This window comes from Nerophis ophidion, linkage group LG14 (genome assembly GCF_033978795.1).
Source record: "Nerophis ophidion isolate RoL-2023_Sa linkage group LG14, RoL_Noph_v1.0, whole genome shotgun sequence".
NCBI classification, from domain to species: domain Eukaryota; kingdom Metazoa; phylum Chordata; class Actinopteri; order Syngnathiformes; family Syngnathidae; genus Nerophis; species Nerophis ophidion.
Window position 1 is genome coordinate 35,555,178 of NC_084624.1, and position 22,966 is coordinate 35,578,143.

The following is a 22,966-nucleotide window of genomic DNA, read 5'->3' on the forward strand; positions in this document are numbered from 1 at the left end:
AAGAATAAAAACAATGGGAATAACAATATAACAGTAAAATAAGAATATAACAAGACAAAGTAGGCAGTAGTGACCATGTTATGAAAACGTATTGCACTGTTAATGTTTTGCATCCCCTGTCATCCTAATGCCCCCCGTCCCAGAGAGGAATTGTACAGTCTAATGGCGTGTGGGACAAAGGAGTTTTTGAGTCTATTAGTCCTGCACTTGGGATGAAGCAGTCTAGCACTGAACAGGCTCCTCTGGCAACTGATAACGCTATGCAGAGGGTGACTGGCATCATCCAGGATGCTCACTAGTTTGTCCACAGTCCTCTTCTCTGCCACCGTCACCAGTGAGTCCAGTTTCATCCCGATTGTAGAACCGGCCCGCCTGATCAGTTTCTCAAGTCTGGAGCTGTCCTTCTTAGATGTACTGCCCCCCCAGCACACTACCATGTAGAACAGAACACTGGCAACCACAGACTGGTAGTACATCCACAGGAGTTTTTTGCAGATGTTGAAGGAGTGCAGTCTCCTGAGGAAGTACAGCCTGCTCTGTCCTTTCTTGTACTGGTGGTCCATGTTAACAGTCCAGTCCAGCTTATTGTCCACCCAAAACCCGAGGTACTTGAATGAGTCCACGGTCTGTACCTCAACTCCCTCGATCACAATAGGTTGTGACCGTGGACTCGACCTCCCAAAGTCAATGACCAGCTCCTTGGTCTTTGACGGATTGAGCTGCAAGACGTTCGTGTGGCACCAGACAACAAAGTCCCTCACCAGGTTCCGAAACTCCTCCTCTCTGCCGTCCCTGATGCACCCGACGATGGCTGTGTCATCCGCGTACTTCTAGATGTGACACAGCTCTGAGTTGTAGCAGAAGTCAGCGGTGTACAGGGTGAAGAGAAGAGGGGCCAGCACCGTTCCCTGTGGTGCTCCGGTGCTGCTGATCACAGTGTCAGACGTGATGTCCTTCAGTCTGACGTACTGTGGCCTGTCGGTGAGGTAGTTCGAAAACCAGGCAAGGTTCCACTTGCATTTTGTAGAGCTTGTCCTGAAGGAGGCGGGGCTGGATGGTATTAAAGTACTGAAATACTGAAATATGAACGTGAAGGGTAAAAAAAATAACCCACCTACAATCTGATATATGTGATACATCACTATGCTTTAGAACTTTGTTGTAAAAATCTCCCTCCGCGTCTGTCCCTGACACCCGCATTTCAGGCTGGCCCCTCTGGAAACCATCTGCGGAAACGCTCCCCACCCACACTGCTTGGTGTCTCGTCTGAGCTGCTGTGACTTGGATTACCATAGTAACTAATTAGATCACAATAGTAACTAGTAGGGCTGCCAATCTTTGGGTGTCCCACAATTCGAATCAATACCGATTCTTGGGGTTGCGATTCGATTATACATCGATTTTTTTTTTTTTTTTTTTTTTTTTTTTTTTTTTTTTTTTTTTTTTCCCCCGATTCAACGCGATTCTCGATTCAAAAACGATATTTTTCCAATTCAAAACGATTCTGTATTTATTCAATACATAGGATCTACCCCAGTCTGCTGACATGCAAGCAGAGTAGTAGACTTTTTTAAAAAAGCTTTTATAATTATAAAGGACAATGTTTTATCAACTGATTGCAATAATGTAAAAAATGTTTAACTACTAAACGAACCAAAAATATGACTTATTTTATCTTTGTGAAAACATTGGACACAGTGTGTTGTCGAGCTTATGAGATGCGATTCAAGTGTAAGCCACTGTGACACTATTCTTTTTATTTATTTATTTTTTTTATAAATGTCTAAAGATAATGTCAATGAGGGATTTTAAATCACTGCTATGCTGAAATTATAACTAATATTGATACTGTTGATAATATTAATTTTTGTTTTACTACTTTTGGTTTGTTCTGTGTCGTGTTTGTGTCTCCTCTCAATTGCTCTGTTTATTGCAATTCTGAGTGTTGCTGGGTCAGGTTTGGTTTTGGAATTGGATTGCATTGTTGTGGTATTGCTGTGTAGTGGTTTGTTGGATTGATTTAAAAAAATTAAAAACATTTTTTTTAAATGACAATCTATTCTGAATCGCACATATTCGATTCGTATTCAAATCGATTTTTTCCCACACCCTTAGTAACTAGTATATCATGAAAAAGTGCAGATTCCAAGCATTGAAGTACTTTGTATAGTTCAAGACTTACAGTCATTTGAAAACATCACTGCACATCATAATGGCAGCTACAGGCTTAAAGATCCAAAAAGATATTTTGGAATGTCCAGCTGGCAACATTGAAAAGCTAAACGGGCCGCATGTGGCCCCCGGGCCTTAATTTGCACAGGTCTGCTCTATTTTATGCTTTGTTAAGAATAACTGGAATACACATAATTAGATCCCATGGCATAGCTCCTGACATTATATTAGTGTTTTACACTTGCTATATTAACTTACAATGACTATAGTTTATTCACCACAGACAGGAAGAAGCCTTCTCTAGTGTTAAATGAAGCTCGGGACAGAAGCAGCTGTTGCCGTTTGTTTACACTGACTCAATGCTAAGCTACTGATTGTAAGTGACGCGTTTATACTCAACTCTTGACCAGTTTAATTCTTCATTAGGTAACTTAATTATTTAACTTAGTTATTGTGTCTTACTTAAAAACTATCATAATGGACATAATACACCCTTAAGTTGCAACTTTCTTTTTGTAAGTTTTGCAAATGGATGAGCAATCATCTTTAATGACTCACTGGTCATTTTTGTTTGAATAATAAAATAATTTACCGTATTTTTCGGACTATAAGGCGCACTTAAAATCCTTTCATTTTCTCAAAACTCGACAGTGAGCCTTATAACCCGGTGCGCCTAATGTATGGAATATTTTTGGTTGTGCTTATCGACCTCAAAGCTATTTTATTTGGGACATAGTGTAATAAGTGTGACCTGTAGATGGCAGTCAAACAAAAGAGATATGTGTTAACTGCAATATGATGGCAGTCACCCATAATAGATACATGCAGACTGCAATATGACTCAAGTAAACACAAAAATGTTATATCCATCCATCCATTTTCTACCGCTCATTCCCTTTCGGGGTCGCGGGGGGTGCTGGCGCCTATCTGTTCCATTGAAAATATAGAACATTACACACGGCACTCAAAAATCTATCAAAATGTTTTTGTATGACTTTGGTGAGCTATGAAGCCGGTGCGGATTGTACTGTGCTTCAACATACGAGTATTATTATGGTGAGTGTATAAGGTAAGACATATTATCTGGTGTTTTCTTTCTCAATATTATGCAAAAGCAACTTTTCTTACCTTCTGATACTTGCTGATCTGTATTTGGTATCTGCATAAGTCCTGAAAATGTGTGTCCGTGGAGACACCGTAGTCGATAAGCTTCTTCTTTTTCTCTACCTTCTTGTTATGGAACATTCATCCTCCGCTGTTGCCATTCCTAATATAAAGTAGTGCAAAGTTCTTGCTTATATCAGTCAGTAAAGTTGCCATGAAAGCGCTAAAACATACCGGTGTAGTGAGTTTATATTATTCACCCAATGAACTTTAATCATTAGAGAGTTCTGGTCGGACATTTTTTCACGGGACACATTTCTGCCATTGTTGTTGCACCAGTGAGCCACGGATGAGGAGATGCTGCTCCGTTATTGATTGAAGTAAAGTCTGAATGTCATTAAAACAGTTAGCTCCATCTTTTGACACTTCTTCCACTCCCGTCCTTGCACGCTACACCGCTACAAAAAAGATGACATGTCTTATTTACGTGGCTCACCACGTAAATAAGACCGCCCACAAAACGGCGCATCCTGAAGCGACTGTCAGAAAGCGGTTTGAAAATGATCTGTAAATCATATTTGCAACATTTTGACCAAAGAAACACCATTACATCTTATGTAGACCACAAGGAAGTGTTTTACAGTTAGAAAAAATATATAATAATATGTCATCCAGGAGGAACTCAAAGTAAAGCCGCTGCTCCTCCACATCGAGAGGAGCCAGATGAGGTGGTTTGGGCATCTGGTCAGGATGCCGCCCGAACACCTCCCTAGGGAGGGGTTTCGGGCACGTCCAACCGGTTGGAGGCCACAGGGAAGACCCAGGACACGTTGGGAAGACTATGTCTCCCAGCTGGCCTGGCAACGCCTCGGGATCCCCCAGGAAGAGCTGGACGAAGTGGCTGGGGAGAGGGAAGTCTGGGCTTCCCTGCTTAGGCTGCTGCCCCCGCGACCCGACCTCTGATAAGCGGAAGAAGATGGATGGATGAATGGATGGATGGACTCCTTTAATGCGCCCTATAATCCGGTGCGCCTTTTGTATTAAAATGGACCTGAATAGACCCGCTTATCGGCAGTGCACCTTATAATCCGGTGCGCCCTATGGTTTGTAAAATACAGTAATCGTTAAGTAACCTGTACTTTAGAGTAGTCAGTGCACAGTGTGTCCAGCAGGACCTCTTACTGAAAATGGGTGAATAGCTGGCAACACATGTGAGTCTAGCAAGATAATTGTGGTCTGCCTGCAATGGTAGGAGGCTGCATGAGTGATACTGAGGGAGGTGTGGTTCATTCAGGGTTAAACACACATTTCCGGATGTGCTGTGACGTTTCGAAGCAGAGCACGGGCCCATCCCTTGGGAAACTGGGCCAGATGGAAGTTTTCCATCATGATAAGGAGCCCAAACACACCTCCAAGATAACAACAGCCTTGCTTAAAACGGTAAAGGTTATAAAATATACAATTAAGCACCTGTGTGTTATCTTCAAACAGAAGGAAGGAAGGTGGAGGAATGCCAGGTGTCAAATCCACTGGAATAGGGATGGTCCTAAAATCTTTATTGCATAATACAGTATATTGAAGCCTCTTGCAATAATGATACACTGCATGTAAATGATAACAGAACCATATCGTAACGGGTTTAAAAGGCTGCTGACATATGCAGAAACGTATTTCCAGTTGTAAATTAAATCTGTTTGCTAATTTACTGTTAATGGTTATTTTCTGTTTGTGACAGGTCTCCAGGCGTCATCGTGGGGGTTGCAGTGACAATCGATACAGGTTTGACTCTGGTTTATCGTTTCAATAAACATAGTCTCTTGCCAGTCGGTCGCACCAATTTCTAGCGCGCCGTTTCTTCCTGCTCGTCGCGGCGCACCTTTCGGTGGCCGGTGAATGCGTCGTCCGCGTGGGCTCATCTCGCTCTGGGTCTCTCTCGTCGCGTTCGTGGTCTTCCTTCTCGGATGGTTCCTCTCCTACTTCTCCCCCGATTGTTCCTCCTTCTCCCCTTTTATGCTGCAGAAGAAGATGTTGGAATTGAGAGCAGTTGTGTGAACTACGCACCCGACTCAGATGGCTGCAGTGTCGCTCCAGGCGTGCCCCGCCTCTCTGCTCCGCCTCCTGGCCGCCATCTTGGGCAGGACCACCGTTTGTCCGAGCCTGCTGTCGGCTCCGTCTTTCCACACTGTTGTAGCATGGTTCTATCTACGCTTCAGTTAAAATGGTGCAGGAGCTTGGATGGGAGAGTGGCTGTGCCAGGAACTTGAGGGTTCCAGGTTTGATTCCCGCTTTGGCCGTTGTGTCTTGGGTAAGACATTTCACCTACCTTGCTCCCGGTGGCACCTACCCTGGTGTATGGATGTGTAGGATTCCCTTGAAAAAATAATTCTTAATCCCAATGGGACTTTCCTGGCTAAATAAAAGTTAAACAGATAATAATTATATTAAGCACATATTCTTCTGTTGTTTGGATACTTTACATTAGTTGTGGGTGATACTACAAATGTGTGCATCAATTCAAGTCAAAGTAGTAACAAGGGCAGTAATGACCATATTCATGTTTTTTTCCAAGATCAGTGAATGATTACATTTTTGATCAAAATTCTAATCAGACAAAAAACACTTGATGGTGGTGTAAAAATATCAGGTATATATTTAAATTATTTCCTTATATTGGCTGTGATTTCAAACCTTTTGTTTTTGCCCTTAAAGCACTCCTCCGTTGAGAGACATATTTCCTGAGTTTGTAAAAAATAAAAACGACTAAATATTTTTGATAACAAAAAGTATTGATCCAACTCCTGTAGTATCAACAGAATAACGGCCTTCTTTCATCTCCGTAATATCGCTAAAATTCGCTCCATTTTGTCCACTAAAGACGCCGAGATCATTATCCATGCGTTTGTTACGTCTCGTCTCGATTACTGTAACGTATTATTTTCGGGTCTCCCCATGTTTAGCATTAAAAGATTACAGTTGGTACAAAATGCGGCTGCTAGACTTTTGACAAGAACAAGAAAGTTTGATCATATTACGCCTGTACTGGCTCACCTGCACTGGCTTCCTGTGCACTTAAGATGTGACTTTAAGGTTTTACTACTTACGTATAAAATACTACACGGTCTAGCTCCATCCTATCTTGCCGATTGTATTGTACCGTATGTCCCGGCAAGAAATCTGCGTTCAAAAGACTCCGGCTTATTAGTGATTCCTAGAGCTCAAAAAAAGTCTGCGGGCTATAGAGCGTTTTACGTTCGGGCTCCAGTACTCTGGAATGCCCTCCCGGTAACAGTTTGAGATGCTACCTCAGTAGAAGCATGTAAGTCTCATCTTAAAACTCATCTGTATACTCTAGCCTTTGAGTAGACCTCCTTTTTAGACCAGTTGATCTGCCGCTTCTTTTCTTTCTCCTATGTCCCCCCCTCCCTTGTGGAGGGGGTCCGGTCCGATGACCATGGATGAAGTACTGACTGTCCAGAGTCGAGACCCAGGATGGACCGCTCGTCGGGACCCAGGATGGACCGCTCGCCTGTATCGGTTGGGGACATCTCTACGCTGCTGATCCGCTTGTGATGGTTTCCTGTGGACGGGACTCTCGCTGCTGTCTTGGAGCCACTATGGATTCAACTTTCACAGTATCATGTTGGACCCGCTCGACATCCATTGCTTTCGGTCCCCTAGAGGGGGGGGGGTTGCCCACATCTGAGGTCCTCTCCAAGGTTTCTCATAGTCAGCATTGTCACTGGCGTCCCACTGGATGTGAATTCTCCCTGCCCACTGGGTGTGAGTTTTCCTTGCCCTTTTGTGGGTTCTTCCGAGGATGTTGTAGTCGTAATGATTTGTGCAGTCCTTTGAGATATTTGTGATTTGGGGCTATATAAATAAACATTGATTGATTGATTGATTGATTGATAATGATATTATATTTGATAGTGTTATTGTCCATATTTGTTTCGATCCGCCCACCTTTGTTAAAATTGAAGTACTCCATTTTGCGGTTAGCTTTTCCTTCTACAGTGTCTCATGTTTAGCTTTTCGTCATCGTCCAGTGATAATGGTACTTGTAAGAAAGGTAGTTTATTTGCCACAAGGGTGACAATGATTGCTGACTTAGAAGTGGCTTTGTACTGTGGAGCCAGATTAGCCTCTAGCTAGAATGCTACAGTTTGTTTGCTTGTTTATGTCAAATTTGCAGGACAGCTAAAATGTGTTATCAACATGCTTTATCAGAATATGATGATAGTATTAAAAGCTTTAATTTATAAGTGTTGTTTTTTTTAGATTATATTTAAAGGCCTACTGAAACCCACTACTACCGACCACGCAGTCTGATAGTTTATATATCAATGATGAAATATTAACATTGCAACACATGCCAATACGGCCTTTTTAGTTTATTAAATTGCAATTTAAAATTCCCCGCGGAGTTTCTTGTTGAAAACGTCACGGAATGATGACACGTGCGCGTGACTTCACGGACTGTCAGGAAATATTAGCACAACACTATTTGCGGCTAAAAGTCGTCTCTTTTAATCGCGCAATTAAACAGTATTCTGGACATCTGTGTTGCTGAATCTTTTGCAATTTGTTCAATTAATAATGGAGAAGTCAAAGTAGAAAGATGGAGTTGGGAAGCTTTAGCCTTTAGCCACACAAACACACGGTGATTCCTTGTTTAAAATTCCCCGGGGTAAAGCTTTGCTACGGATCAGAGCGGTCAAGCGAACATGGTTCCCGACCACTTGTCAACCGGCAGGTTTCGGTGAGAAAATTGTGTTAAAAAGTCGCTTCTTACCGGAGATCTGTGAAGTTTGCGCTGTCCTTGTATCTGCCGTCGACTTCCCTCAGACACTGGCCTCAAGACACCCGTGGACACTCCCCTCTGACTATCAGGTACTATTTAATCTCACTAAAACACCAGCAACACAATAGACAGATAATAGATTTCCCAGAATTATCCTAGTAAATGTGTCTAAAAACATCTGAATCCGTCCCAATGCAATCGCCTTTTTTTTTTAACTTTATTTTTTTCTTTATTAGTCCTTCGCTATCAATATCATCATCCACATATCTTTCTTCCTCACTCAAATTAATGGGGAAATTGTCGTTTTCTCGGTCCGAATAGCTCTTGCTGCTGGAGGCTCCCATTTAAAAAGAATGTGAGGATGTGAGGAGCCCTCACCCTTGTGACATCGTCGTCTGCGACTTCCGGTAAAGACAAGGCTTTTTTATCAGCACCAAAAACTTTATTGTCGATGTTCTCTACTAAATCCTTTCAGCAAAAATATGGCAATATCACGAAATGATCAAGTATGACACATTGAATGGACCTGCTATCCCCGTTTAAATAAGAAAATCTTATTTCAGTAGGCCTTTAAAGTTGAGCTTTGGTGGTACAATAAATACTCATGTTTTCAAATTAATGAATAATTGTGTCATTAATCGTGATTTCAAAATCCTTCTAAAATAATCCTGATTATTATTTTTGCCATTATTGTCCAACCCTAGTTTAAATATAGCGTAATGTATATTTTTGGATATTAAAAAGTGCAGGGGTCCCAAACTGCCTTTTCAAAATGTGAACCCCACCCCAATTAAGTCTGTGGGTGTATCGTCACTTTTGTGAGATACTTGAAATAGAGTCCAGTTAAAAATGTCAGCAGCAAGGACAAAACAATGACTCAAGAGAAAAAAAAGCCCCAGATCACTTTCAGGAATAAAAAAAACATTTGAATACCAGCAGTCAAATATGAGGGAAAGAACAGGGGGAAAGTTAGGACGATTCCAAGGCCCCTACAAAAATGTTTTGTAGTCCAAAGGGCAAGCAATGTGTTTTTGTTTTTTTTTGTGTGTGTGCGTGTGTTTGCACAGCAGACTAATCAGGTGTTTTGTCCTATCTGAATGATCTTATTGATAGTAGTTTTATGTTGACAGTACTTCGGGTTACTGGAATTCATGACAGTGAGAATTACATTTAAATTACAACCCCATCTATTGAAAAAGAAAGCCCATAAACACACAGAATACAAGTGAAAATTATTTTCAAGTTCAGTCTGGGGGTTTTCCTTTTTATATGAATAACTGTGTATACAAAAGTCAGTTTTCTTTCTAGAATAAATTAGTTGTTTAAACCACAGCAGCCCATTGGAATTTACCCTTATACTCATACGTTGTAAAGAACACATGGCGTTCATCTCCTGCAGATGTTGGCAAAGCTGCATGTGACCTTTTCTCCCAAAGCCTAATGTTCTTATAAATATTTTCAAGTTTGGACTCTCTTTTTCCCCTAGTCCAGGGGTAGGGAACCTATGGCTCTCGAGCCAGATGTGGCTCTTTTGATGACTGCATCTGGCTCTCAGATAAATCTTAGCTGACATTGCTTAACACGATACGTAATGAACAATTCCGCTGGTAATCACGATGTTAAAAATAACGTTCAAAATATAAAACATTCTAATGCATTTTAATCCATCCATCCGTTTTCTATCGCATCTGTTCAAGAAATAATGTTATTAAAAAGAATTAGACTTATATTCTAAAAATGTTAGTTTTACTTTGAAAAAGGCACGCATTTAGTTGTTTTCAGTGTTTAAAAAATATGATATGGCTCTCACGGGAATACATTTTTAAAATATTTGGCTTTCATGGCTCTCTCAGCCAAAAAGGTTCCCGACCCATTAACACGATAATTAATGAATAATTCCGCTGGTAATCACGATGTTAAAAATAACGTTCAAAATATAAAACTTTCTCATGCATTTTAATCCATCCACCCGTTTTTTACCGCACCTGTTCAAGAAATAACAATGTTATTAAAAATAATTACTCATTTTACTCTAAAAATGTTGGGTTTACTTAAAAAATGCACGCATTTAGTTGTACTCAGTGTTAAAAAATATGATATGGCTCTTCACGGAAATACATTTTAAAATATTTGGCTTTCATGGCTCTCTCAGCCAAAAAGGTTCCCGACCCCTGCCCTAGTCAGTATTTCTTTTGGTGAAATGAAGATTGGCTCGGCAGAAAGATCAGGTTTTATTTGAAAAAAAACAAATTACAGCCTACAGAAACGTACAACTCTGTGCATGTGATGACATTCAACTTCGGCATACACAGTCGGTCCCTTGCATGGAATTTGTATTCCTTTTTCTCGTTGTCCTTAAGGTACCTCAGTGCCATCAACCATTTGCAACGCAACACACTTTTTAAAATATTTTCTTTGGCAGGAACATCAAGAGATACATACAGTTAACCACAAATTATGCCTGATTAAGCTTGTTACACCAAATACCTCTTCAAAAATATATTGCATTGCAAGTACTATCATTTTTTGCTACTTCGCAGGTATTGGCTTGTTTTGAATCAAAGTTCAGCTGATCTTTGGTTAATGCATGTTTATTTATACATATAATTCCAAACTAAATCTAATTTTGATTCTGATATGTGCAATCTCAGTCACAACTTCTTATTCAAATAAATTGACTGGCTTTGGATGTGTCAAATAGTTTTTCTAATAAAAAATAAATCTTACTTACAGAGAAAGACCACATACCCCAAGTGATACCTGTGCCAGAGTTTGAGAGCCAATGCTTTAATTTGTTCATGTACAAGTAAAAAAAAAAAAGATCCTTTCCTGTTTTCAGAATTGTCGGGATTTATTAAAAGCAAGCATTATTTGAACATAAAGTGTATTAAAGACTTGTTTTCAAGTACATTCTCAGCGAATACTTCCAACTTGAACAAAAATATACTGCCAACTTGCCAAGTGTCAATCGGTCCCACATTGTTTTGAGCTACGCGTCATTTTCACATGTGTTTCTCATCACAAAACATGGCGTTTAAGCAAATCATTACAGCTGCTGCAGAAGGTTCTGTGGCAAAATAGTGTGAGATTCTTCATAGTAAAAATTACTGGATTTCTTTACATGCAGTTATAAAACATAAAGGTGGATAGACAAAGTGTGCAAATAGAGAGCTGATCTAAGGGCCTCGAAGGTGGGTTTAAAATCTGAGTCTGTAGCGAAATCGAACATCTCTGACAGGGTGCATTGATCCAAACCCTAATCGCTTGGAGTCGATTCCCGGGATCGCCTCTTCAGGATCCAGCAGCTCAAACTCAAAGTAGACCAGCATGAGGAATACAAACTGTTTGAGCTCGTTAGTGGCGAAGAAGCGACCCGGACAGATGGACACCCCGGCGCCCCAGGGCATACTGACAAACTTCACCTTCTTGCCGTCTTTGTAAAAGTCTGTCTTCTTGCTCCTGTCAGGATTAAGGAAGCGGTCGTATTTGAAGGACTTGGGGTCCGGGTGGAGTCCCGGGTCCATGTGGACGCAACAGTAAGGGAAGACCGCCACCCTGTCCCCCTTGCGGACATGGTACTGCCGGCCGTCGGCCAGATTTAGTGTCATGTCCTGGAGCACGGCCCTGGTGAGGAGAGGTGCGGTGGTGAGACGCAGGGTCTCCTCTATAGCACTGTCCAGGACCGTAGTCTTCATTAGCATGTCCCGCGTCAGGTCCAGCAAGGGCCCGCCACGTGTGACTTTCTGACCGGACTCCCGCACTATCCGATCCACCTCCTCCTTGACGGCCGCCATGGCGTCCTGGTGCTTCATGAGGTTGAGGAGCAGCCAGAAAGAGGACGGGCCCGTGTTGCCCTGCGAGGCCCAAAGCAGGAGAAACATATACCTGCTGATCATAGACTCATCCATGCCCATCTCCCCACGGATCTGCTGCATTTCCCAAACCCAGCCGCTGACGTTGTCTCTGGTTTTGACCTTGCACACCGACACGACATCCCAGAAGTACTCCAACAGCTTCTTGACTTCTATTCTCTTCTTCGGAGGCAGGACCCCGTACGCCAAGTTCGGGAAGAGAACGTCATATTTACGAAACTCATGAAACAAAACTTCAGATTCCGCTCTGTCTTTCTCTTTGGCAATCTTCTCGCCGCCTTCTGACTTGGGGCACACGTTTCCGAACAAGGACAAGTAGCCAGCCCTGAAGACAACGTTGTAGCAGTACATGAAGAGTCCATCTTCTATCCAGGCCTTATCCGCCCCCTCAGCAGGTCCGTCGATGTTGTGCAGCATCAGGTTCTGTAGATTGCCCATCATGGACTGTGTCAGGACCTCTAGACCATCCCCTTTCAGGTGCTTGTTACTGGTCTGCTGGAGAATATGATGCTCGCTCTCTGCAGACCAGTAGCTGAAAACCCTGCGGACCAGAAACTTGGCAAACTTATTGAAGTCCAGTTTTTCTCGGCTCTCCTTAACCAAGGGTCCAAAGGACCAGGGGTCCTGGAGGAAGGTGAAATAGTAGCCGCCCAGCTGGATAGTGAACACATCACCATGCTTTTTCTGCATCCTCTCCAGGAACTGCAGCGTGTCCCTGCGGAACTCCAAAACATGGCCCAGCCAAGGGATGAGCCCCTTATCCAACGGGGGCTCTCCTGGTCTGCGCTGGCGGAAAACCCCAAGAAGGTACAAGCCTCCCAGAAGTGCCGTGAAAACCGCGAGAAGGATTGGCAGCAGCAGTCCCATGACTGTTCCCTCTGACACACAAACAGTTGATCTGGACTTCAGGTCCACATCCTAAGTCATAAACTGTGTTTAGCTCCTCCTCTAAGCACAGGGGATTGGGTTTCAGTGTTCCAGGAACTCAGCAGGTTTTCATTTATGGATAGGTACAAGCAGTATTTGTAATAAAAAACACATGTATATCCATTTAGACGCTGGCCATTTGTAATGTGTGTTTGTTAGCTGTCAAATGAAGTGATTACACTCCCTAATGGGGAAAAGATGGCTTTTTCGTCCTTTCTACAAACTACAAACAGATGTTTGTTTGAAATACAGACTTGAATGGGTGCATTGTTTTGGCATGTATAATTCCCCAAAGAATACTTAAAAAAAAAAAAAAGACACATTTTGCAAAAGCGACGCACTTTTATGTGACAAAGTTTTTGCAGGTACAAAGTGGAGCTGGTTGATAAAAGTTGACCATTCACTGTACAGGAACGTTTAAAAAGTGACCGTGCCCTCGTTGTCAACCAAAGTGCCCTTCTGCTCTCAAAGGGTTGCACAAATGGTAATCATTATATAAATATAATAATTGTATGTAATAATAGTAACCCTGGTTTTTAAACCCGAGAAATGATATCACAGGGTGTCGTCACTCTGTATATGATTTGCTAAGATGAGCTATGAGAGAAGTTAAGTCCCTACCTTTAGTCAAAAGTGATTTATGACCCCCCATAAAACAATGATTTATGACCCTCAAGGTCAAAGGTCAATGATTTATGAGGGGTCAAGTTCAAAGGTTAATGATTTATGAGGGGGTCAAGGTTAAAGGTCAAGGTTAAAGGTCAGGTTCAAATGTCAGGTTCAAATGTCAAGGTCAAGTGGGTGTGGCTTACCCGGAAGAGGGTGGAGTTAAGACCTGCGGTGGGAGTGGTTAAACCAGGAAGAGGGTGGAGTTTTAAACAGAAAGAGGGCAGAGTTAAGACCTGCGGTGGGAGTGGTTAAACCAGGAAGAGGGTGGAGTTAAGACCTGACAGGGAACAGAGGAGGGATCAGTTTTTTTTAAGAAAGCAATGTCATCTGAGCAGCATGTGACCATATATTTGATAGTTTAAATGTTTACGATCGTTTGAAACAACTTCCAGATTTCGATGTATTGATGGCTGGGAATGTTACGTGTGGAGATGTGGACACGCACGCACTTCACACACACACACACACACACACACACACACACACACACACACACACACACACGAGGGGTACAAAAGGGCAGTGTAAGGCTTAGTCATTATTTGGAGCTTTATACGTTAGCGTAAAGACTTTGTTCGATTCGGTCATGATTAGTGAAACGCCTGTTTCGATTTATAAAAATAATAAAACTTACATTGACGCTCCGCAAAAAAGTCGAGTGTTTCTAAATCGTATTCAGATGCCGCCGACCGAATCTTTGCGTGAGAAATGGGATTTGGAAGGGGAGGGATCTTTTGGATTTGTATTCAGATACGAAATGGGGGATATCTGCTTATTTCAGCTAAAAGAAAGAAGAGACGGAAGCCCTTTCTCGATATTTTCATCGTTATCTATCGTGGATTGGGAAGTTTTTGGTGGACACGCACACACACGCACACACACGCACACACACACACACACACACACACACACACGCACGCACGCACGCACGCACGCACGCACGCACGCACGCACGCACGCACACACGCACACACGCACACACGCACACACGCACACACACACACACACACACACACACACACACACACACACACACACACACACACACACATTCGTACGCACTGAAACAACTTCCGTACCTCACGAAAACATATTTAAACAGATGGAAAAAACTATCGCAGAACACAGTGTCACGTAGCAACTGGTCTTTACGGTCGTTTGAAACAACAGGTCAGTTTGGGGGACAAAAGGAGGGTTCAGTTTTTACTGACTTCCCATCTGACAGTTTAAATGTTTATGACCGTTTGAATCAACAGGTCAGTTTGGGGTACAAAGGAGGGTTCAGTTTTTATGGGAGCTTGAGAATTTCGTATGAATAGAAACTGGCCACCCATTTGACCGTTTAAATGTTTACGACCGTCTGAAACAACTTCCATACCTCACGAAAACATATTTAAACAGATGGAGAACTAGAGCAGAACACAGTGTAACCGCGATTTGCAAAATGAAAGGTAATTTCTTTTTTTTTTTTTTTCATTCCTTGTAACACGTCTGTTTAATGTTACTATAATAAGTATTTATTCGAACTAAAAACAGTCGAACATCGAGTTGAAATTCACCCACCACCAAGGGATCTCCTAACAGAGTCTCCAATCCTTTTGTGTAAGTACCGATTTTTATTTTTTTTTACTGTATTCATTTCATTACCTCCGTTTTTACCACATTATTAGACAATGGTTTAACTCCGTTTAAGCATTTAAACGTTAAAAGCATTGCACGTGTACGACGATGTAATACCTTTTTTTTTTTTAACAGCCGATGACGACGAAGTGAAAGACGAAGAACTTTGTTTGATCGATCTTACAAAGTTGGAAGATGATTATCGAGGTGTGTTTAAACCTTCGAATTATTTAATATTGTGTGTATTCATTATTTTGTTTTATAGAGGATTCGCCGGAAGAGACCAACGCGATCCCTTTAACCCAATCGCAGTCTGGTGAGTCAAATAATTCTCATTTTTACAAGAAAAAAAACATGCGGTATACGATACATATATACATATATTTACTTACAGATTTTCCGTTTACATCTCTTGCTCACTGGTCTCCCTTAACGCTGGAGGGTCCGTCAACGGCCATTCCAGGCAGAGGAGAAGGCTTGATTGCGCCAAAGACTCCAGACATCGAATCCTTGCTCCGTGGGGAAATCATCGAAAACGACGGTGAATGTCCAACAGGCACCCGCTGTAAGTTTTTCTCGTTTTCTGTAAGCTTTTTAAGATTCTCAGGAGCTTTAAAGAGCTCCTCTCATTCCAATGTCTTTCGCTCAAATGAATTTCGCGCCTAAGGGGAATGGGCGGGGACTGATTCCGGAGGTGGGCGGTTGTTTCCGGCTATGCTTGCATGAGTGGAGATGACAGCGCCACATGTGGTTAAAGCCGGTATATATTAATTTTTTTTTTTTTTTTTTTTTTTTTTTTTTCCACAGGCAACAAACGCAGGAGGAAGCGTAGATGCGCCCGCCAGCTCGACAAACATGATAGAAACAGAAGAAGGCTGAAACAGTACTATCGTATACTGGCTCGCACTCTCATGAAGATGGCAGACATGATTTGATACATACTGGTTTGTTATATCTGTTCCATTCGAATTATTTTTTCTTTTTTTTCTTTAGAGAAATATAATGGGTGTAGTTCCATCTGAATTAGATGTAGTTATTGAAGAAGATGAAGACGTTTGTAATCATCATTTAGATCCAAACAACCAGATAGAATGGGAACCAAACAATGATCCGTCTTTGCAAGATGATATTAATGTGTTAAATTCAAACACAAACACACAAGCCTCTACACAGCATCACGATGTGTTGGGAGGGGCGACACCCTCGGGGGAATGTTTGGATTTTTCGGAGGTGGTGGGGGTCATGCAGAACCAACCGTCAACGGCTGACCAATCAATTTCAAATGAGACCCAGAGGGGTGATGGGGTAAATGTCTTGAGGAGGGAAACATTCAACAATATACAACTATCCAGCGTTTTAACTTTTCCTCAAAACAACGATGTAACAGATTACGCCACATTTTACCGCGGAGTCTTGGGGAGCCTTAAAAAGCTGACACAGATGGTAACTAAGGAAGCTAGACCCGGCGATATCATTCAATTGGAGTTATCCGGTGAAAGTGCAAATCAACACACTTCATTTACATTTCGAAACGATGCCGGGGCTGTGATGAATGCTTTTCAAGATGTGTTAGATCTGTTGGTACAATCAAACGTTGAAATATTGAACGATGAAGAAATACAGGTGATGGTCCAGGTGATACATAACCCTCGAGGTGGTGTAAGAAGAAAAATCGAAACCCTTTTGGAACATGAAATCCGCAGAAAAAAAGCTCGTTATCTTTACAATCCATTAAACTCGAATAATCAACTATGTTTTGCCATTAGCCTAGCAAGTCTGTTACATCCTGAATTTACAGATAGCCAGGCTGTGGCGGAGGCTGAAAAAATACAGAGAAAAGCGGGCTTAGACGAACAGACTTCCGTCACTTTCAGTCATATTCGTGAATTTGAAAAAGTGGTACGTCGTAAAATTGTCATACTGTACAGAGAAGAGGGCCAACGACCCCTCTCACGGTTCGAGACGGATTACCCCAAATCAGAAAATCCGTTGTATCTGTATTTATCTCAGAATCATTACAGCGGTATCATTAACATTAAAGGTTTTTTGTCAAAACCGCACGTTTGTCACTACTGTTACCAAGGGTACGACAAACCCGACAGACACAAATGCGACGGCTATTGCTTGGTCTGTACACAAAACGGGTGTGTAAAAATAGAGGGGAAAACTGTGCTTTGCAGGGATTGCAACATGTGGTGTCGTTCTCCTGCATGTCTCCTCAGACACAGGGTAAAACACCGGGTTATGGAAAAACTCGTCAGCAACTGCGATCGGCGAAAGAAATGCCTTAAATGCAACCTATTTTACGATGTACCTGTGGCTACAGGTATCGCTAAACACACGTGCCCTAAGTTAAAATGTCAAATATGTAAAGAAGAGCTACCTCGCAGTGACTCAGAGACACCTGAAACACGACATCTTTGCTATATACAACCCCAACCACGTGAAGTAAACCACAATGATAATATCATATTCTATGATTTTGAGACGTTTGTCGATGACAATCACACTCACATTCCCTTTCTAGTCTGTACCAAGACGCTGCAAGGAGAAGAGTGGTGTGCTTTTGGACTGGATTGTGTTACAGTTTTCCTCAATCATTTCAGGAAACCTCGTTATCTTAAATCTACATTTATAGCCCACAATTCGAGAGGATTTGACGGTTACTTGATTCTGAGAGGCATGGTACGGCTGGGTATAGCACCCTTAATTATCATGCAGGGGAGTAAAGTTCTCTGTTTTAAAGACCCTGATTTTTTGCAAAAATACATTGACTCGCTTTCCTTCCTTACCATGCCGCTTAGCGCTATGCCAAAAGCGTTAGGACTCGGTGATTGCTGGTCCAAGGGGTATTTTCCTCACAAATTTAGTTCGGAGGAACATTTAAATTATGTCGGAAAATACCCCGCAATCAGCAATTACGGTGTAGAACGCATGACACCTGTTGAACGCACCAAGTTTGAGACGTGGTATCAAAATGAGAAAAGCGAGGTCTTTGATTTTCAAAAACAAGCGGTACACTACTGTAAAAACGACGTCAATGTTCTTCGTGAGGGTTGCATCAAATTTAGAGCCGAGTTTACGAGCGAGACGGGTGTTGACCCCTTCTCCCGTATCACCATAGCCTCGGCCTGCATGAAGGTGTTTGTGACTAATTTCCTCGAGCCGCGTTCTCTAGCCATACCTTCCCCGGATAACTACCGAGGGTTGTGTAAAAAATACTCACACACCAGCATCCAATGGTTAGAATGGGAGTCGCATCGTCGTGGTATTTTCATTCAGCATGCTTTAAACAAAGGCGAAAAACAGATGGGGGCATACTTTGTGGATGGGTTTGCTATAATCGGTGGCAAACCATTCGTCTGGGAATTTCAGGGGTGTTTTTATCACGGATGCCCGACGTGTTTCGAACCCGGTGCTGTATGCCCTTTGACAAACACACCGTTCGAGGAGTTGCACAAGGCTACCGAGAAAAAAATGAAAGCGTTAAAGCGTGACCACAAGGTCAACATCATCGTCATCAGAGAGCACGAGTGGAATGAAATGAAAAAATCAAACCCTAGGGTAATAGACTTTCTCAAAACACGCAATTACCCCGCACCTCTCATGCCTCGAGACGCTCTTTATGGAGGTAGGACAAGCGCCTTTTGCTTGAGGCACACGGCGGGTGAGAACCAGCGTGTATTGTATGAGGATGTCACCTCTCTCTACCCGTACGTCAACAGCGCATTTCCTTACCCCCTGGGTCATCCTGTCATCATCCACACGGATTTTGACGATGTTGGAAACTATTTCGGTCTGGTCAGAGCCGTTGTTCACCCTCCTCGAGGTCTCTATTTCCCTGTGCTACCCTACAGAACGGTCAAGGGTAAACTAGTGTTTACACTTTGCCGCACATGCGCAGAAAACAATAACCAGCAGGAACCCTGCGAACATGATGAGGAAGGAAGGGCATTGACGGGAGTCTGGGTCACGCTCGAATTCAACAAAGCTTTACAGTTGGGATACAGAGTCGGTAAGATTACGGAGGTGTGGCACTTTGAAGAACGGAGCGAAACCGTTTTTACGGGTTATGTTCAAACTTTCCTAAAGGGTAAGCAAGAAGCTTCAGGGTATCCCAAAGAAGCCGTCGATGCAGAAAGCAGGGAAAAGTACATTCGTGAATATCGTGAAAATCAGGGAATACAGCTGGATGCTGAAAAAATCGAACCCAACCCTGCCAAGAGACAAATGTCAAAACTCTGTTTAAACAGCCTTTGGGGAAAGTTTGCGGAGAGGTGCAATAGAACTCAGACCACCTTGGTGAGAAAAAGTGAAGTATTTTTCGACTTTGTATTTTCAGGAAAATATCAGGTTGAATATTTTTCCTTTCTCAACGAGCAAATTGCTATGGTGCAATGGCAATACAGTAAAAACAGCGTGGTGCTTCCCGGTAACACAAATAATGTATTTGTCGCTGCTTTTACCACCGCTTACGCACGTTTGAAAATGTACGGTTACCTAGAGGGGTTGCAAGAGAGAGTTCTTTACACAGACACCGATAGTTTAATCTACACGGTAAACGAGGGGGAAGTTTCTCTGGAGACGGGGTCCTATCTAGGCGATTTGACGGATGAGTTGGGAGGAGACAGCATTCACGAATTCGTCTCCGCCGGTCCAAAGAGTTATGCCTACCATACCCTGCAGGGTAAAAAAACTGTGCTGCGTGCCAAAGGAATCACTCAAACCCGCGAGTGTTGTGAGAGGGTCAACTTTGACAGCGTTAAAGATTTGGTGGAGGGCTATCTGGAGGAAGACAAAACAGGTGCGATCTACACCCCTCATCACCAAATTGTTCGTGATAAAAGGGGGTTCCTTTTAAATAACTCGTCTTTCGAAAAAAAGTTTCGAGTGGTGTATGACAAAAGACGTCTCTTTCCCGACGGGAAAACTTTACCTTTCGGGTATTAGAGAGGAAATGGAAAAAATGGAACGAGTAGACTTTGATCCCAGATTTCATACACCTTTTTCATGCCTGGTTGTAGGACCTAGTGGTTGCGGAAAGACTTTTTTTGTAAAATGTGTATTGGAAAATTGTGAACACGTCATGAATTCTATACCCGACAACATTGTGTGGATTTATACATCTTTCCAACCCATGTATGCTGAATTAAAAAAGATGAATAAAAAAATAAAATTTGTTGAAGGACTGCCTGATTCCTTTGAAGATGAAAACTTGTTTCCGGACGATCAGACCCATTTGGTGATTTTGGACGATGTTATTTTTCAAGCCTCAAATCACCCCGAAGTGGTTAAAATTTTCACGCAGTATAGACATCATAGAAATATGAGCGTTATGATGCTGACCCAGAATGTTTTTCATCAGGGAAAATTTTCACGCACCATTAGCTTAAACTGTAATTATATGATACTGTTTAAGAATCCGCGGGACAGATTGCAGATTAACGTGTTGGCACAGCAAATGTTCCCCGCACAAAAAAGTTTTTTCTTGGAAAGTTTTGCGGATGCTACTTTGGATGCTCATGGCTATTTATTGGTCGACCTGACACCTTTCTGTCCAGAACAATACAGAGTGAGGTCGGGCGTGCTTCCGCACCAGTGGCCCGTTGTCTACGTGCCAAAAACATAATGTCAAAGCGTGTAAAGAGGAACGGTCCCATGTTAAAAGCTCTGTACCATGCCACACCACAAAAACGTCGAGATATTCTGAGTCACGGCTCACCAGACTTTATCCAGACGCTGTGTGAAATTGCTTTAAACATTCTGAAGGGTAATGTGCCCTTATCACCGTCTCAATTTGCTCAGCTTAAAAAACAAAAGAAAATCATCCGACTGCTGGCTGATAAAAGGACTGGACTGAAACGCAAACGCCAGACTCTGATGAAACAGTCGGGCGGTTTTCTTCTACCCTTACTGGCCACCGTCGTACCGTTTATAGGGAATCTTATCGGTGGATTGAGCGGAAAAGGTTGAAGATGAAAAAGGCTCAAAAATTGTTTCTCCTATCCCCCCAACAATTAAATCGTCTGACTCGCCCGGAGCCGACCATCAGAGACTCGGCGGAGGATGATCTAGATGTTAAAATGAGAGCCGTCTTAAACGAACCCGGAATGAATCCTCATGAAAGAATAAAAATATACGATACCCTGCTGCAGAGATATCTCGGCCTGTTGAAGCAGGGGCAACGGGAGGAGAAAAGGATGACTCTGACTTTACACAAGGATTTGCGGGGTGAACCATGGAATGACTCTGAGGATAAACCGGAGGATAAACCAGAGGATAAACCGATGGATAAACCGGAGGATAAACCTCGGAATACTGGCGGGGGGTCAAAGGATGTCACGATGATCGAAGTTCTGAAAATCCTCCCCCGACGCGACCGTAACAACGCCGAGTACATTATGAAAAAATTATCCGAGAATGATAAGGGGTGGACCTCTAAAGGAGAGTTTGTTCAAAACGGTACACCGGTGCAGGGATCTCATATGATCGATTTACTGAAACACCTGATGCAACGGTCCAAAAATCCACAGACCCGCACGCCTGAGGGTTGGAGAAAATTTTTAACAGCGTTGACGGAGCTAAATGTCCCCACATCGACCATTCATAACCCCAAAGCACGAGATCAATACAGACGTCTGAAAGCGGATGGAGAGTTTGAATCAGAATGGGTGGAAAAAGAAACATTTCTATCCCCCGAGAGGAAAAGAAGAGGTAGAAAAGTGACATTGTCCCCACATTGGTTAAACCTTGAATGAATGATGACAAAACTCTTGTTTCAATAAAATGTTTTTTTATTCATCAAACGCAGTGTGTACAGCATTTTCATTTCAACGGTTCAAAAAAGTTTCTAAACAACAGACGTCTTGTACGCCACAACGACTACTATTATTCTTATTCGTGCTAGTACAACATTGAATTTTTTTAACCAGGGTATATGCTTCAAGATCATTTTTTACTACATCATCTGTGTATAAAGACAAAACTTGTTCAAAAGACAGTCCGCAAAATCGATGGTGCAGATAATAAACGCAGTGTTGACCGCACACTGTGGACAAAGGGTGTTGAAGCTGTAGGTTGTGGTACAATATACGGTCAGAACGATTTTCCAAAAAGTTCAAGATGCTCCGAGGGTAGTAATCAAAATCGGGAGAAAATCCATAAGAATCAAAAAAAGTGGCGGTCCCATCTTCCTCCAGAGTCATCGATAACCAGTGCTCCCCCGGTCGATGTCCTTCGTGGGTGTTGACGATAAAGTAGGAGGGTGGGGTAAAGGAGCGAGTCAGTGAGGGGAGTTGGTCGGAGGCCCATACACCACAGAAAACATTCCCCAACACTCGTCGCAGAAGCTTCTCCAGTTGATGGTTATTCATCTCCGTCGTCAATAATAATCCACCAGCACTTGTCGTTTGGAATCAATTTCCAAAATAGAATCGTAACATGCGTAAACCACAAGAGTGACCGTGTTGGGTAAGGGTACTCTGAATCTCATTTCCAACCTCAAAGTGCCATTAGAAACCCGAGACAATGCGTCGCTGTCCTCTCCCGGATTGAGATTGAACACAAACAGCGAATAACCCCGTTCAAAATCTTGTCTGTTGATGCACAGAGGTAAATCTTTCATATGCCTCCCTGTAGCGGTAAACATGTTGTAAAACTCTCTGACCGAAGCCCCCTGGTTAAATTGCGGTTGGAAAGCTTTGGAGGGAATTTGTTTTCCCGCGTGACAGAGGGTGATGTATTCAGCGTTAAAATGCTGGAAATTAAAGGGTGAGAGATCTCTTCTTCCTGTGAAAGCTTC

The 22,966-nt window shown here is 42.5% G+C and overlaps 2 protein-coding genes across 6 annotated transcripts; one reads left to right on the forward strand and one right to left on the reverse strand.

Moving 5' to 3' along the window:
* Positions 1 to 10,295: 10,295 nt before the first annotated feature.
* On the reverse strand, positions 10,296 to 12,857 carry LOC133568530 (5-beta-cholestane-3-alpha,7-alpha-diol 12-alpha-hydroxylase-like). Its single transcript, XM_061920523.1, has one exon. The coding sequence runs from the start codon at positions 12,814 to 12,816 to the stop codon at positions 11,275 to 11,277; it is 1,542 nt and encodes a 513-aa protein (XP_061776507.1). The 5' UTR covers positions 12,817 to 12,857; the 3' UTR covers positions 10,296 to 11,274.
* A 1,691-nt stretch (positions 12,858 to 14,548) lies between these two features.
* LOC133568531 (uncharacterized) lies at positions 14,549 to 20,350 on the forward strand. Of its 5 annotated transcripts, none has more exons than XM_061920527.1 (6): positions 14,549 to 14,996; positions 15,082 to 15,147; positions 15,301 to 15,372; positions 15,431 to 15,481; positions 15,560 to 15,730; positions 15,973 to 20,350. In XM_061920527.1, exons 1-6 carry the CDS (start codon positions 14,990 to 14,992, stop codon positions 16,098 to 16,100), a joined length of 495 nt encoding a protein of 164 aa, XP_061776511.1. In that variant the 5' UTR covers positions 14,549 to 14,989; the 3' UTR covers positions 16,101 to 20,350. The 5 variants fall into 5 exon arrangements, with proteins under 5 accessions (XP_061776511.1, XP_061776509.1, XP_061776508.1 ...); XM_061920525.1 differs by having other exon boundaries at positions 14,552 to 14,996; XM_061920524.1 differs by having other exon boundaries at positions 14,552 to 15,147.
* The last annotated feature ends 2,616 nt before the right edge of the window (positions 20,351 to 22,966 follow it).

Coding starts and splice junctions, on each gene's coding strand:
- LOC133568531 (XM_061920524.1), top strand. CDS start 16,168: ATGGGTGTAGTTCCATCTGAATTAGATGTAGTTATTGAAGAAGATGAA.
- LOC133568530 (XM_061920523.1), bottom strand. CDS start 12,816: ATGGGACTGCTGCTGCCAATCCTTCTCGCGGTTTTCACGGCACTTCTG.